The following is a 17,194-nucleotide window of genomic DNA, read 5'->3' as shown; positions in this document are numbered from 1 at the left end:
CTTGTTTCTGTTTCATGTCACATGGATATTGCAAAAAAGTAGAAAAGAGATTATCGATTGTTTGATCCTTTGAGAATGGTGCAAAATATGTGTTTACTGTCCACATGTTTTAAGGATTTTCTAAAATGGTATTTCATAACCTGACACAGAGTAGCAAAAAATAGTCTACTAGTTGGGTCCTGATGCTTTTTAATATATCGATTTGTGAAAGCTTACTTAAGGACATTGCTTAAAAATTATTTAATATTAGACTGTCTTCTCTGATGTAGTAGAGATCTTTTAATCTCCACTGCAGTTCTTAAACAATTGTGTGTATATATAATATCCCCAACTTTTTTTTTTTTTGGCATGGTTTTATTTCTCTGATACATGTTTATGTACAGTATCTAATTCTAAATTTGTCTTGACTTTTCTCCTTCAGTTTAATGAGTGGTGTTAAGAATAATGTTGGAAGAGGGATCAATGTTGCCTTAGTAAATGGTAAGAATAATTATTTTACCTTACAGATGTGGTAAATGGATATTCATGTGGCCCAAAGTAAAATGCCCTCTGTTGTCAAGGGATCAAGTTAGAAAGTGCTTCACTTGACACTAAAGCCCTCTTCCCAACTTCCTCACATCCTCCTAAAAACCAACTATACGTGGCGACTTGGTGTCTAAGTGTGAGAGCATGCTTTCTTGGAAGCATCCTACTTGCTGTGCAGTGTGTGGAGAGTTTCCCATGGGGTTGTCAGGCTAAAACCAACCTAACATTAAATTGATGAATTCTGAAGGTGTTGGATTCTAACAGTGTGAAGATAGAGTGACACATGAGGATTTGTAAATGACAAAGGGTGATGGACTAAGGGGTGGGGAGAGGGATGAAGAGTAAGAATTAATTGTAACTTTTTGGTATTGTCCACATTTGTCACATAAGTTCATTGGTGAAAATAAGTTCATCGAATCCTAGGTCTCAAGTGTTCTTGCAAAATCAGATCTGAAAATATGAGCCCATGAAGTAAGGCCTGACTGCATGATTGTCTTTTCCTTCTGATACAGTAATCCTCTAAGGCTGTATAGGGCGATTAGGGACCACGGCCACCTTACCCAGTTGGTAGTATAGGAAAATATTTTTTATTTCTTTCACAACAAAAGATAAGTTTCTGCATTTTTACTTTATTTTCTTACATAAAAGTTTCTATATGTATTTGATAGCAAAAAAGATACATTTTAAGAGGGAAATCTGAAAAAATTTTAAAAGATGGCTTTAATGGTAGAAAACGCAAGTCATCTTTTTGTAAAAGGTTTACATATTTTTTGCTAATTCTTAAATAAGGGAAGATGGTAACACACAAGGATGAAACCTAACTGAGGTTGAGCGGTCTACACTCAGCTGTAAACTTCAGTTTGCTGCTCCTTGGCTTATAAGATTTGTGAGAAAGTCCAGAATTTTAATTTATTCAAAAGTTATTCTTAGAAATATAATTCAGATGCATTGAGTTCAGATTTTAAGTCTTTCTCAAAATAATTCTTTCTCTGCTAAGGAATCCAAACCCATCACTGGATAAGATCTCTTATACAGTGTATATTTAGTTGCATAATCTGACATGAATTCCATCTCTTTCAGGAAAAACAGGAGAAGTATTAGACACCAAATATTTTGACATGTGGGGAGGAGGTAAGTGTGAATAACACGTAACTGTTCTGTTGCTAACACTGACTTCTTAGGCTTCCTCAATATAATATAGCCCATTAATGAGAGATTGATGGTATATTTGTGTTAGTTCATTTTCTCTTCTCACTAAACATCCAGCTATAGTGAAGTATTAGGTCATATTGCATATACTTTGCTTTTTTTTTATGGAAATTGTGTGTGTGATTCAGAGCAATAATATCAAAATTGAGATTTTAAAAATCTGAGTCCTGTTTTCTGCAGGACAAGTAATTGAAAGCCTTGGATCCTTTAAGTCTCTGACTGAAATTTTTTAAAAAGAATAAGTAATTTGGAGAAGGGCATAAGCAATTTAAGCATTTTTAACTTAATTGACATTTTTTGCATATGATTTGTTACTCTCAAAAGTAAATTATAATTAGGATTACTATTGAAGTAGATGAATATTTGAGAGAAGGCATTTCCTTTTTAGTTCATTGCACTTAGAGCAGTTCACAGGTATCTTCCTAATGTGGAAGTTCCTCAAGGAACAGGTGTAAGGGGTCAGTTACCCACATACAGAAGCAAGGACCTAGCATCTTGAACAAGAGTGTGCCCGAAAGAAATTTCTTCCTCAAATCTGATGTAAGGCCAACACTGATTTATCTTTTGATTCTTTTCTAAGTTGTTGGTTCAGTATATTTCTCAGCATGAGGCTGTGCCCTTGTACCTCCCTGTTTCCAACCCCTTTATATATTCCCTAGAAGCCAATAACTGGTAGTCTTCTTGGAATTTATGTTAAGTTTTCAGACCATTCAGCTCTTCTAATACTTCTTCAGCTTGTAATGAGATGCAGTGTTTTATTTATTTTTTGAATGAGATTAGGAGGACTTTTCATAGCTGTCAAAATGGTATAAATTTAAGATGCTGCCATCAGTTTTAGATTCTAATGGCATGATTGGCTTTACCAACACTTAACTACCTGGAAACACTCTTGCAAAACCTTCGTTGAAATCAGCTGCTTGACCAGAAGCTCTGTTGCTTCATCACAGGTAGATTAATTACACCAAAAAGTCTCTTCAAGTGAAGAAATAGTTGCAGTTGACTTCCATCTGTGCATTTAAAAGGAAATGATTTGTTAGCTGCTCTGTTACATTTTCTCAGAGTTGAAAATGCTATTATTATAAAATAGAATTCAGTTAGAGGACATCTTTGGAATTTTTGCTGTGGAAAGAAACTGGGTAAATTTGAAGCGACCCAGTTCTGAAGCAGTTTTAGACTTGGGGACTACATGGAGACCTGACATTGGAGAGTTCAAGACGTAGAACAGTCGGTAGTATGTGATCTAGCTCTGGCATGCCAGTGTGTCGTCACTGAAGTGGTTTATCTTTAAGTTTTCGTGTATCTTGGTGCACTAGACGAAGCAGGTAATGACCGTGGTATTTGCCAAAATTAGATATAACCTTCTTTCCTTCCCCTAGTTTACAGGAATTAGATGTGCCCAGAGGATCCCTTAAATCAGAGTGTATGTATGTATGCGTGTCTGTTCGTGTGTGTGTGTGTGTGTGTGTGTGTGTGTGTGCGCGCGCGTGTATATATTTAGATGATTTTTTAAGAAATTACAGAACCTTTTATGAATTAGATAGAAGCTCTGTATCCTTCCCTTAGATAAGTACCCATACAAACAATTTTACATATGCTCTGAGAATCCATGAGCTTTTCTTCTGCCCTCCTCCCCCATCCCCATCAGGTTTCTTTCTTCAAATTGTCAGTCATGCTTTAATACAACTTTGCTATGGTTTTTTTCATTTAGCCCCTGGAATATCAGTACAGAAGACACATAGGATAAATCAGGATTGGGAAATTCTAAGTTGATGGTGGGGTCCTATTAAAGGACAAAGTTCATTTTTAACCTGTTCATAAGCTTTGTCTCCCTTTTGGTTATTCTACATTTGGAATTATTGATTTGCAAATACTTTATATTTTAGTTAATATTAATTTTTAAGTGGTTATCACGATGGCTTCTTAGTCACTGAAAAACCCCAAAACCCATCAATCCTTTCTTTTTCTTCAGATGTGGCCCCATTTATTGAGTTTCTGAAGTCCATACAAGATGGAACAATAGTCTTAATGGGAACATATGATGATGGAGCAACCAAGTATGTAAACCTAAAAATTTATATTATTTTTGGTACTATAATTAATTATAAAGCAATACATTTTCAGTGAAAAAATTTATAAAATGGAGCAAAGTAATCAAATTCCAGATAAACACTATTAACATTTTATTTGTTTCTTTCTGTGTATTTCTCATACGTATATTGTCATAAAATTCGATCCACATACCTCAAGTTTGTTATGCTGTTTTTAACAACCTTAAATTGTTTTCTCTAACATTAATATTCTTCAGTAGCATTTTTCATGGCCTACCAACAGTTGATCATATGTCCCCACCTTTATTTAAAATTTCCCTATTATTGCCAGATTTATTGTATTATAAATAACATTTTGATAAACATCTTTTTCCGTAAATGATTTTGCACATTTGATTATGTTCTTAGGGTAAGTTCCTAGAAGTGGAGTTAACTGTGAAAGAATAGGTGTGATATGTTTTTCATAATGTTTAACACATCGTAATTTATAACTTTTTTCTTAAAATTGCATGTTTTAAAATTTGTAAAATACAGAAAAGCACAAAGAAAAAACAAGTTACAGTTCATCTATTCAGTGATGACCACTGATAATTTAGTTTCCATATCTAGTTTTCTTGATACACATATTTTCTTCATCTTAAACATTGGGAATGCTAGTATTTATAGCATTTCTTTTGATTTATTTATGTGGTCGATATTTTCCCATAACATTAAATAGTTTTGGTAACAAAATTGTTCATGTCTGCCTCATATAATTCTTAAACATGTGTCATGATTTAAAATTTATTTAATAAAACACCTACTGCTGGGCCTTCAGGCTATTTCCAAATTTTCATACTTAGCAAAAGTATACCATCTTAAAAATTTTTGAACAATCATCTCTACTTCCTTAAGACAGATCTTTTTTGAGGTGAGGTGTTGAATTAAAGGATGTGTATGTTTTTTTAAAAAGGATTTTTTAAAGTTTATACCAATTTAACATGTCTCTCAGAAGTCCCAGGACACCAGTTGTTTTTAAGAAGTTTTGGAAAGAGATTTTGTTAATGTGCCTTTCTTTGGTTATTGGTGAGATTGCATTTTTTTTCCACAGGTATATTTGGCTCTTTCTCTTGCAAAGTGTCTTTTGACCATTTAGGTTGACTCCTAAGTTTAGACTCATTCTTATTTAGTGAAGTGTATGGATTTTTCATTTTAATTTCTTTTACTTTTATACTTGAGATGTATTTTCCCATCTCCAAATTGAATACTTAGTAGATTTTCCTATTCCAGTGACTTCACTGTTTTCATGTATTTTAAAAAATGCATTCATTATTTCCCAGGGGCTTACAATGCCTATTTTTATATAGATTTGACTTTGTTTTTAGTTGTGTTCTATTCCTTATTCTTCCTGCCCCAATCAGACACTATTATAATTTTTTAATAACTTTTATAAAAATTAAGTATACTACCTTTCTGGGGTGGCTGAGACCCCTTTAATAGCGTTTCTCAAATCCCTTCTATGATATTTTATCAGATGAAAAGTATGATACTTCTTTCAAGAATGAAAGACATCCTTTACAGATCTTAATTGAAAAGGCTTGAAATTCCACCTCAGAATATGGCATGTCTTTCTATTTATTAATTTTTTTCTACATGTATTTAACATGTAACTACATTATTGCAGATTTGCACTAACAAAACAGGGCTATGGGCACCTGGGTGTCTCAGTCAGTTGAGCCTCTGCCTTCTGCTCAGGTCATGATCTGAGGGTCCTGGGATCAAGTCCTGCATTGGGCTCCCTGCTCAGTGGGGAGCCTGCTTCTCCCTCTGCCCCTCCCCCCTGCTCAGGCTCACGTGCTCTCTCTCAAAAATAAATAAAATTAAAAAAAAAAGAGAAAAGAAAACAGGGCTCCTTTGTGACTGTTTTAAAACTGAAGTATTTTCTTTGACATACATTATATCTGGTTCAACTAAGGATGTGTTAAATGCATAGATCAATAAAATTGGCATATGCATCCATGGCCATTTAGGTACATGGAACTGAACAGAATGTAATTAGGCTTTCCTTACCAAAAACCAAGTAACTCGCTGTTTGCTTTTGCTGATAGAATAGGATATTACATGTATAATTTGAGGTTTTAAATTTTTTAAAAACCTTACTTTTCTGAATAGACACACATGATCTCCCTTTTTCATCATGTTATTTCATTATTATACCTGCTTGGCTTCAGACCTGTTTCTCTTCTATTAATAAGAAATTGTGGTCGTACCTAAGAACTAAGGCAGGATGATGTTTATTCTTTAGCTGCTATTTATTGGTGCCCATCACATATACCAAAAGCGGCCTCAGAAGACGTTCAACCTGTAAGGCAAAAACAAAAATCTAAGCTTGGATGTCTTTACCCTTGTATATGTATCAGTATATGATTCAACTTCTGTGCAGTTAAATGAATTCAGTTGTGTGCGTTTTCATTTTGGGGCACATGAATTTGTATTTCGAATACTTCCTTCTTTCAAACACGGGTTAAATAAATTGTATCATGTCCTTTATACAAAAATGGACAATCCTTATAAATGGCTATCTACATCTATTAAATGTAACAAAATATAAACATAGATCTTGGCATAGATCTGATTGTGGAACATTTGAAATGATTCATCAGTGGTGAATACCCAGTCTTTCATGGGAATAGAAGCTCTGCTTCAACTGATGTGTGTCAGCGCTTTTCTTTACATAAGGATGCTGGATTTTGCCTCGTAAGGAGTAGTTTGTTCTCCCACTTATACCCAAAAGAGTCTATTTTTTTTTTTTTTGTAAGATTTTATTTACTCACGAGAGAGAGGGAGCACAAGCAGGGGAGCAGCAGAGGGAGAGGGAGAAGCGGGTTCCCCAGCAAGCAGGGAGCCCGACCCGGGGCTGCATCCTAGGACCCTGGGAACAAGGCCTGAGCCAAAGGCAGGCACATAACCACCTGAGCTACCCAGGCGCCCCTACCCAAAAGAGTTTAGAATATGAAATGGATGTGCCTACTTTCTCCAACAGGGAGTTGGTATCCGTTCTCCATAGTTGTCCCTGTCTGATCCCAGGTACTCCTGTCTGCAGTGAGTTCCTTGGCTGTACTGTGAACTTCTGAGAATGTCTGGGCTTGGTCTCTATCAGAGCCTTTCCCAAAGTGTGTTCTGGTGGGATGCCAGTCCTCTAAACCTGACCTGGGGGAATACGTTTGGAGATGGCATCTCGCATTTTGCCCCTTTCAGGGATTTATAATGCAAGGCCCTGACCTTTGGCCCTAAGGAAACCTCTTTACCTTTGTTTATCCCAGTATTTCTTGATTTTAACAAGGAAGCCCATTTTATTTGTGTGTGTGTGTGTGTGTGTGTGTTTTTTTTTTTAATTTTATTTATTTGCGAGAGAGAGTGTGCAGGGAGGGAAGGGAGAGAGGGAGAAGGAGAGAAGCTGACTCCCCACTGAGCATGGAGCCCTACTTGGGGCTAGATCTCAGGATCCTGAGATCATGACTGGAGTCGAAATCAAGAGTTGGATGCTTAACTAACTGCACCACCCAGGCACCCCTGGAAGCCCATTTAAAACAAAACAGACAACACTATATTTAAGAACACTTACATTTGGAGAATGCACGTCTCTAATGATGCCTACTTTCTACCCAGACCCCTCTAAAATATGTTCTTTTTTTGTTCATTTAATGAAGAATTATAATAGTTTGAATGAGTAAGCTAAATTTTGCTATTGTATTCCTCCCTTTGGAGACAACACTCTATGACATGTGTACCTCCTGGCTAAGTGAAGGGTTTAAATGCGGGTGTCCTGAAGTATGGGATCTGAAAAGTCTTTGGTCTCTGCACCCCAGGCTGGGCAGAATTCCCAGGGACTGTTCTAGAAATAGCACCTCTGAAGGGCACCAGTATTTCATCATTCTCTGTTTGAAACAAAACAAAGAAGTATCCCTAAGTCAACGAACATTATATTCTCAGGGTTGGTCTCCCTCTAAATTCCACCTGGTAATCTTAGTAGTCTTAGTCTGGGTAAATGGGACAATAAATATGTTCCCCAAATCATTTGATGCTTTACTTGTTTGAAACTAATGAGCATTTCTCTTTCAGTTTTCCCTTTCCCTGCTCAGTACTCATGGCTCTTGTAACCTTCTGTCATGTTAAGTTTCTAGGTGGGTTTACTCTCCTGGCTGCATTTTTTGGGCATTGGTTCTCTGGTTGATTACCAACCCTTTAAAATGAGTGCCCCAGTCAAACACAGGGTTCCTGATGGGGTCCGACCGGTTCAGGGTACAGCAGAGGTGCTAGCTTTTACCGTGTTGGAGATACGCTTCTTTGAATGTTTATACAGACTAGTATTATATTCGTTTTCTTTAAAAGGTCACATCACATTTTTGGCTTGTGAATTTTTGGTTAAGTTCAACTCTCAGATCATTCCATTTGCTCTCTGACCTTTTTTTTTTTTTAATAACCACTGCCAAATCAGGTCTTTCTCTCCATTCAGGACTTGATTTTGTTTAATCCTTGTTATCCTTGTTAAATTTAATTTTGCTGATTTTGGCCCATTAGGTCATGATGCTGACACTTGTCCTAATGAGAGTTCCATGATCCAGGCTTTGTAGTCTCTCCAGAGTCATTCTTTTGTCTAAATTGAAGTCATTGATAAAACTATTCACCAAGGGTGGTGTGCCGTCCTGCCAGGGTCCTCCTCCAAGGGGATTCTTCTGTTAATCAACTACAGAAACTGTTTTTTAAACAGCTGCCCATGTAACAGGCACCCCATCCAGCTGCTGTTCCATTATTTTATTCATAGGGGCTGTTTTCAGAGACTCTCAGATGCTCACTTGAAATTCATGAGCTATGTTAATTACACTGCCCTGATCTGCCCGCAGACCTCTTCAGATGCCGAAATAGCTGACATGACCTTAACTTGGCTTGATTTATTCCTCCCTCTTCCTCACTACCCCCCCTTTCTTCTCCTCCCCCCTCTTTTTTGTTCAGGCTCTCCTTGTTGTAATCCATTCTAGAATTTGCTAAAAATTGGAAGTTGCTTTATTGACCCATTGTTTCTAAAAATTTCCTTGCCTTTTTTTGAAGACCGGAATATGTAATTTATTTTTAATGACTTAGCATCTTCATTTTCCGTGATGTTTCTAAAATAACAGACACTACCTTGAAGATTATACTGAAGTTCCTTAGAATTTAACTGTGTGACGTGTGGGCCTGGAGGCTTCAGTTTACTTTACAGCACTGATGTAGACATTCCTGAACTGCTCTTCCCTTTGTAGGTTGATCAGTGTTTGCCTCCCTGGAAAAGGCAGGCATGCTTTGATCTCCGTATTATACCATTCTTGTGAAACAGTGGATCCCTTCTGAAACACTGGATCCCTTCTGAAACAGTGAATCCCTTCGTTGTTTGCACTTGGTAGCAAAAGTTCTTTGTGTGGCCTGTAATGGTTTTATGAGTCTCATCTTAACCTGAGCACTACCAGTCTTCCTGGTAGTAATATTCAGAGTTTCCTCATTAGTAATATGATTTGTCCTATATTTGTGGACACTTCTGAGTTTGTGCCCATCACAGAACGCTCCTGTAGTGGCACTAATTTATAATCTATTCTCTTTTCCAAGATCGTTAGCAATTATATAGTGAAAATTATTTGGGTTTTTTTGCCTTTGAAGAGTCCTATTCTCGTAAGAGCTTATAATCTGAACATTTTATAATGTGCTCTTTAAAGTCTAGGCTACATGGTCACCTATGCCTAGCTTTGCTTTTTCTTCAATCTCTTGAAGTAATATGGCGATTTTCTTCCAAAGTTTTTGACACTTCTACTTCCCAAGTGGTTCTTCCCTGTTAATCAGAGTGGGGCCCAGAATATTAATTCTCCATGTTGCTTTCAGGAAAGGGAGCATTGGCCTGTTGTGATGGCATGACTGTGGGGCTCTCAGATGCGCCTCCTCCCCAGCAAAGATGGAGGTGGATCTCTGAGTCACCCCCTCTCCCGTTTCCATTGCCTCCATTGCTACTCCCGATTGCCTCTGTGCAGCTTTAGAATCTCTTCAGGAAAACTTGGTCCCTGTCTCCGTCTGCTGTCTTGTTTGTCGCAGAAAAATTTTTGATTCGTTTTAAAGAAAATTCTTAGATAATTTATTCCATAAAAATTTCCAACATCTCAGCTAATTTTTTAATAGCATTTGTTTTTTATTTTTTAATAGCTTATTTAGTTAGAGAGAGAGCACAAGCTGGGGGCGCTGAGGGGCGGAGAGAGTCTTAAGCAGGCTCTACACCCAGTGTGGAGCCCAACGCGGGGCTTGATCTCACGACTCTGAGATCATGACCTCAGCTGAAATCAAGAGTCCGATGTTTAACCAGCTGAGCCACCCACATGCCCCAGCATCTCAGCGAGTTAAGACCATTAGTGGAGATTATATGTAACAAACTCAAGGTGCTCCTATATAGAATAAAAGCTTATATCTTTAAAATTTATACCATGTATACATTAGTTACACTGGCTTTTAAAGAAATGGGACATTTTGATACCTAATGTGTATTGAATCAGTGCTGAAAATATTGGCTACCTTGGCATGATTTTAAACTTTTTGAAACATGAAATCGTCTTCTACTTAAAGATTTGAAAAAGGAATAATGAAATCCTTCAAACTCTACATAGGCAGAGCAGAGAACTTTAGAAATTACTGAGAAACTTAATCTTGTTATACAACCATAGTTAGATATACATAGACATGTGGCAGGGGTGCCCAAGGCCACCCCGGGTCTGATGATTTGCTAGGACTCACAGGACCCGGCCTGCAGCCCTGCTCGCCTCATGGCTACTATTTGTTACAGCAAAAGGATACAAAGCAAAATTAGCAAAGGGGAAATGTGCGCTGAGCGAAGTCTGGAGAGAACTGGGCTCCGGGTTCCCTGAGTCCCTCCCAGGTGGAGTCACACAGGACGCGCTAACCTCCTCCAGCGACAGACGGTGACAGCACTGCGAAGTGCAGTCTACTAGGAAGGTGTACTGGGGGCTCGGTGCCCAGGGATGTTACTTGCTGCTGCTCAGAGGCACCCCCGCCTGACACACCCCCAAATTCCAGCCTCCCCGGCAGGAAGTGAGTGTTTTGCATAGACTGCAGTGCTTGTGCAGTGACCGTTCCCGTCGGTTCCGGAGTGGGGGTGGGGCCTCGCCCGATCCAGGCAATCCAGGCTGCGGGTCTCCAGCCGGTTCCACCTTGCTGCTCCGTCTTTCTACAGACAGCCTCCCAGGCCTCTGTGCCCCACCCTTCCCTGCGTGGGACCCGGGAAAGGAAGAGGAAGGAGAGAGATGAACGGAGGGAGTCCAAACAAAGCGAAATTTCCAGTTGCTTCTAGCTCTCTGGCTAACTTGGCTTAGTTTATTCACGTAGATCAAAATGATCAGTTCTGAAATTCAGAAGTACCGTAGTAAAAATGACTGCCCTTCAATATATGTCTTAATTGATGTAAGATTCATAGACAAGGAAGATTTTATTCACGATTTTTGCAGGCAGCCAGGCCTGCACTGGGATAAACCACCTACTTTGCAGGCAGTTTTTGCATCTAAAGCAGTCCCTTGGCATCTGTGAACTTCACATTCAGCCATTTATTAGCAACCCTAAGAGCGCATGAGGTGCCGGTGGAAACAAGAAGGCAGGGTTCAGGCAATGCCTTCAGGGAGTGTCCCGTCTAATACACACCTCGCTTTTCAAGTGAGCAAACAAATGTGGAGTGATGGCTGATTCATGTAAGCACGGCACAGGATAACATGGTTGCGGACTTCGGGGAGAAGGCTGGAAGCACGTGGACTTGAGTCTCTGAGGTCTCAAAATCTTCAGAGAGGCCAGGACTCCAGGGGGTTCTTTTGCACAGTTATTTCACTTATTTTTATTTCACCAGGTTGTAAGTGCATCATGTTACATAGATTTGGGTCTGAAAGTCTAAATATTCTAGGGTTATAGGTGATTTTCTCAGTGATTCTAGTGAACTTCTTCCAGGAGAGCAGTGCCCGGACTGTGGTTAAAACAGTTCCACTACTGGGTATTTACCCCCCAAAATACAAAAATACTAATTCAAAGGGGTAGAAGCACCCCTATGTGTATTGGGCATTATTTACAATAGCCAAGATACGGAAGCAGCCCAAGGGTCTATCGAAAGATGAATGGATAAAGAAGACATGGTGTGTTGTATTTGTGTGTGTGTACACACACACACACACATACACACACACAGTACTCAGCCGTAGAGAAGAACGAAATCTTGCCATTTGCAATGACATAGATGGATAGAGCTAGAGAATATAATGCTAAGTGAAGTCAGTCAGTAAAGAAAGACACATACCATGTGATTTCACGCATGTGTAATTTAAGAAACAAAACAAGTAGAGGAAAAAGAGAGCGAGACAAACCAAGAAACAGCCTCTTAACTATAGAGAACAAACTGCTGGTTACCAGAGGGGAGGTGGGTGGGAGGTTGGGGTAATAGGTGGTGAGGATTAAGGAGGGCCCTTGTGATGAGCAGCAGGTGTTGTATGGAATCAGAATCACTATATTGTACACCTGAAACTAATATAACACTGTATGTTAACTACACTGGAATTAAAATTAAAAAAATAAAAAAAAATTGTTCCACTGCCCATGGATGTGGTTTGCATCAATTGGAAGTCATATATATATATATATACATATATATATATATATGCAGTCCTTTTTTATGAAGTTTTTTTTAATATAAATTATTTTGTTCATCTTGAAGGTAGTTAAGTGAGAACTCATACCTAGTGTTTCTTTCATTAATACATTGAAGGAGCTGACTGATACTAGCATGAGGTGTTTCAAAGAACACTGTCAGATATATAAGTACCTTCCTCACTCGTGCTATTTGTATTTAATGACCCCCCCCCCCAGCTATTTGCAAATATAAAACTTTCCTTGACTCAGATTTTTGTAGAACAGACCTCTCTAACTGACCTATAAGTGCCATCTTTTGGGAGCTATAGAGACCTTACTGCCTTTTTTTTTTTTTCTCTACAGCTAGCATGTATCTACTGAATTTCTTCTTTTTTTTTTTTTGTGAGACAGAGGGGAGATTGAGAATTCTCAGCATTAGGATAATAGCCTACACAAAATTTCTTTCTTTTTCTAAAGATTTTATTTATTTGACAGCACAAGTGGAGGGAATGGCAGAGGGAGAGGGAGAAGCAGGCTCTGCACTGAGCAGGGAGCCCGATGTGGGTCTCAGTCCCGGGACCCTGGGATCATGACCTGAGCCGAAGACAGACACTTAGCCATCTGAGCCACCCAGGTGCCCCCCTACGCAAAATTCCTTAATGCCAACTGTCAGTTAGCTGTTTCCCTACCACTTGACTTTTGCCACTGCCCTTCTTCGTTGGCAGGTACTTAACTGCTGTCTGGTTAATGTTCATTTTTATTAAATAACCACTTGATGTTATTAAAGTATAATTTATATATTTATTCCCAAGGTTCATTTTCTTTTAAAGAAACCATAGTATTAGAAGCACCTAGATTTTTGTTAGCATTTATCTTTATTCAGATGTAATTCACAAAGGGATTAGTGGAAATTCAAAGTGATTTTTAATTTTACAAAGATATTGGTTGCTTAAGACCTTGTATTAACCTAAATAGGCATCTGCTAACTACAGTATCCCTTATTTATTTGATGGATGTGGATGAAAGTGAATTATTGTAAAATAAAGACATCTAAAAGGTATTTCTTCATAGAATAAACTTAAAACTAATTGCTAGATTTCATGTCTGTTGTCACTAGAGAATTCAAATAGCAGGAATGTTGCTCTGAAAAAAGTTCTGTATTTTTTTATGTTCTCTTATTTAAGCTGATACTTTCTCATCCATGTTACATGTTAATATACTGGCGAATCAGTATTACTTAGATAATATACAGTGCTCTTTGTTTATTGTATTTTCTTCCTCTTTAAGACTCAATGATGAGGCACGGCGGCTCATTGCTGAATTGGGAAGTACATCTATTACTAATCTTGGGTTTAGAGACAACTGGGTCTTCTGTGGTGGGAAAGGCATCAAGACAAAAAGCCCCTTTGAACAGGTTAGTGTCTTAGACTTTCATAATTAATGGACAAAAGTAAATTGTGTGAAACCGTAAAGTGCATAGTCCTACCCTAGTTATTTGAAACTTAGATAAAGCAGCCATTAAATATGTTTATATATTTTTTCATAAGCTCTTGGTAGTTATTTGAAATAATCATGGCGCTGATTTAAAATCAAAACTAAAAAATAGTCCTATTCTGCATGGAAAATATTTTCCTCTAAGACAGTGCCTCGGCATATGATTGCCTTTATCATGAGCCGTTTAGGAAGCGTTCATAAAGATTTTATTTGAGCTTTTGATAGGATAATCAGTTAAGTTTAGAAATACTTTAGAACTTAGTAGAATGTAAACTTTACCTTTTGGCTAACAAATGATCCTTCCGAAAACTTCTGCACTGTTTTGTTCTTTCGGCTGGTATTTGAAGGTCTGCCCGGCCCCAAGGGTTGCTCATTTACTCCCTTGATCCGTAATTTGCATGAATTCATCACTGACATGAGTGTTACTGAAATGAGTACACTAAAGTATGTTATGGTAGAGAAGCAGTTCATAAAGGTTTTTTTTTTTTAACTGTATACTATTACTATATTCCAACAGCACATAAAGAACAATAAGGACACAAACAAATATGAAGGATGGCCCGAAGTTGTCGAAATGGAAGGATGCATCCCCCAGAAGCAAGATTAATGCAGAGGAACTTGAAGGAAACGCACTTTCACTATTAATGGCTGAGCTGTGACAGAGAAGCTACGTGTAAATACTTTAGGAGCATGCGGCCATCTCGGTGTGTGCATGAGCATTATCTCTTTTGATATCAGGATTATTTATTGCTAACGTAAATAGACGCCTTTGTAAATACTCCTCATAATAAGCAAATCACTGAACCATCTAAGCACATTTCCCTAATAATAGTACAGTGTTAGACTGCTACAGTAATGACATCTTTTAATTCTAAAAGCATACCCAATGGATAACTGAATAGATTGTGAAAAATATATTGATATACATACGGGTTGCTGTGAAAACCTATCATGGAATAATACGGATTTTAGGGAGGAGACTTTGTTTTATTTTATGTATGTATGTGTGTGTGTTTATGTGTGTGTGTGTGTATATACATATTCGTGTGTGTATATATATATATATATATATGCATATATATGTTGCCTTTTAATGATAGTATCTTTTAAATTACAAAGATACTTGGCTAGTTGTGTGTGTAATGTTACTTTATAGTTTGACTTTCTGGTGTACCTTTTTTCTGTTTTTCTCTTCTCTTCCCAAAAAACCTAGAAATAAAATGATATGAAAACCTATATCAGATATGTGAAAAGCACAACAGAATTCTTTTTTTAATGTACACAGTAAAAAAGGAAGTATGTAAATGTAGGTGGTATTCAGGACTGTAGCTTTCTGGGTTTTGTGTTGGCAGTGTGAATAATTTGAATTCACAGAAGCTGCTTAGAATGAGGCCGGGGGCGGCAGCCCCACAGAGCCAGGGACATGGGCCCCGGCCCTTCTGCGCCCTAACCAGGGGGTTTAGGACAGCCGTGGCTGCGTAGTTAGCACAACGCTGGTGTAGTTTTCCTTATTTAATTGTTACCAGCATTGACCAAGCGGTTTGGAAAGAGTCATGCTTTAATGTCACCATTATTTTGATGGCAAACCAAGAAATATAATTCTGTATTCATCTAACTTCATAATAGCAATTTTTGCCTGAAGATATAACGACATATTTAGAAAAGTCTTAAATACTGAGTGGACTGTTAACATTTAAAAAATAATTTTTATTTGACTCCAGATGATTTCATAGCCAGCTCTACATAGAATTGTGTTCACTTGAAGTGTTCACTAAATGGCTCAAGTTTGTTTGTTTTTGTTTTGTTTTGTTTTTGTGTTAGGGCATTAAATACCTATAGTGTATGAAGTATCTTAAACTGGAACATAAATTAATGATCAAATTACTCACAATAGAAGGCAGCACTTAAATTTTGAATCTAAATTTTAGATGACTTGTATAAAAAAAGGCAGTATTTTTATTTTGCTGTAAACCAACTTGGAAGCTATTCAGCTATTTCTTAAATATTAATGAACTTTGGGGTACTGGTTCTTCTCTCAAACTGAATGTAATTCAAGAATAAATGCACCTTACACATTTAAAGAATTTTTGTAAACTTTTCAGATTTCTGGTGCTTATATGCTAACTCACATTCAGCATGTGTATCTTGACATTTAAAATACTTCCCTAAATTCTGTCAGTTAAAAGAATAGCTATTATCCAGTTCCAGGGATGGTGAAATAAATGTGTTTTTGCATTTTTTTTTTTTTTAATAATGAAAATACTCCTGGTTTTGCATTGTGAATTGTTTTGTATTGTCTGGCAAAATACTATACCTGCAGAACTTCACATTAATGTTTGTCAAGCATTTATTGTACTGCTTAACATGGAAAATTTAAGACATTCCTGTGGTTTAACACACTAGTATCCTCAGGATATATCTTAACATGTAGAGAATTTAAGTATCCAGATGGCAAGACATCCCTTTCGAGGTAAAAACTATAAAATGATAGCTTTGCGAAGCTGTGCAAAATGTCAGAAGAAGGGAGAAAGACAGATTCTTGGGGCGGCTTTGGTGCAGTTTGCTTTTGTTTCAATTCTGTCGTCTTGTATAGATTGTGCCAACTTTGGAAGCAATAATTTTACCACCTTTCATGTTCAGATGTCTTTTAAAAGTCCGCATTATAAATGAAACAATGTTCCTTTAATGTTAAGAATTTTCTTTATTAAAAGCAGAAAATTTGGCATTGACATTTTGGTATATTAAATGGTGTATAAGGACTTTTGGATGCATATTTTTTATTTGTAATCACAAATTTTTTTTTTCTGGAACAAGTGTATTATAGTATGCCTATTAAGCTAAGACAGTAGGAAAATAAGTGATATTTGAGAAATTAAAGAAAAATTGAGCCAGAGTCTTTATATTCCTGACTTTAATTTGATTAAAGTAAAATTTATCATTGTTCTGTCTACATTTTGTATTTGTTTTGAAATGAATCAGCTAATTATTTTATTTTATGCCAGGTGAAGCTCAAAGCATTTAGCCTGCATTGCATTTAATACTTTTAAGTTTTTACAAATTATAATTTGAAACCCCCAAAAGAGATGATAGTTTCAATTCAGTCGACATACCCCATTTTTAATTGAAGGAATGAGAAATGCGTTGAGTTCAGGTAGAATATTAAGAGTACAAATATATTTAGAATACTTTTTAAAATGAGTATGAAAGAAAAAAATTACTTGTGTTGATCGGGGAAAAGATTTGCC

General features: G+C 37.2%; 1 protein-coding gene across 3 annotated transcripts in view; it reads left to right on the top strand.

Annotated features, from left to right (window-relative positions):
• FAM3C (FAM3 metabolism regulating signaling molecule C) overlaps positions 1-16,889 on the top strand; it is a 54,111-nt gene extending 37,222 nt beyond the window's left edge. For all 3 annotated transcript variants that reach the window (XM_088018324.1, XM_028104935.2, XM_028104936.2), the window contains exons 6-10: positions 422-480; positions 1,606-1,656; positions 3,704-3,788; positions 13,743-13,869; positions 14,467-16,889. In XM_088018324.1, coding sequence (XP_087874450.1) covers positions 422-480; positions 1,606-1,656; positions 3,704-3,788; positions 13,743-13,869; positions 14,467-14,556 — 412 coding nt within the window. In that variant the 3' untranslated portion in view covers positions 14,557-16,889. The remainder of the gene's footprint in view (positions 1-421; positions 481-1,605; positions 1,657-3,703; positions 3,789-13,742; positions 13,870-14,466) is intronic.
• Positions 16,890-17,194: the final 305 nt, after the last annotated feature.

Source organism: Eumetopias jubatus, unplaced genomic scaffold (assembly GCF_037043125.1).
Source record: "Eumetopias jubatus isolate StellerSeaLion01/CBP00866 unplaced genomic scaffold, mEumJub1_p1.0 scaffold_14, whole genome shotgun sequence".
Classification (NCBI taxonomy): Eukaryota; Metazoa; Chordata; class Mammalia; order Carnivora; family Otariidae; genus Eumetopias; species Eumetopias jubatus.
Note: the sequence above shows the minus strand (reverse complement) of the source record. Positions and strands in the feature narration are given on the sequence as shown.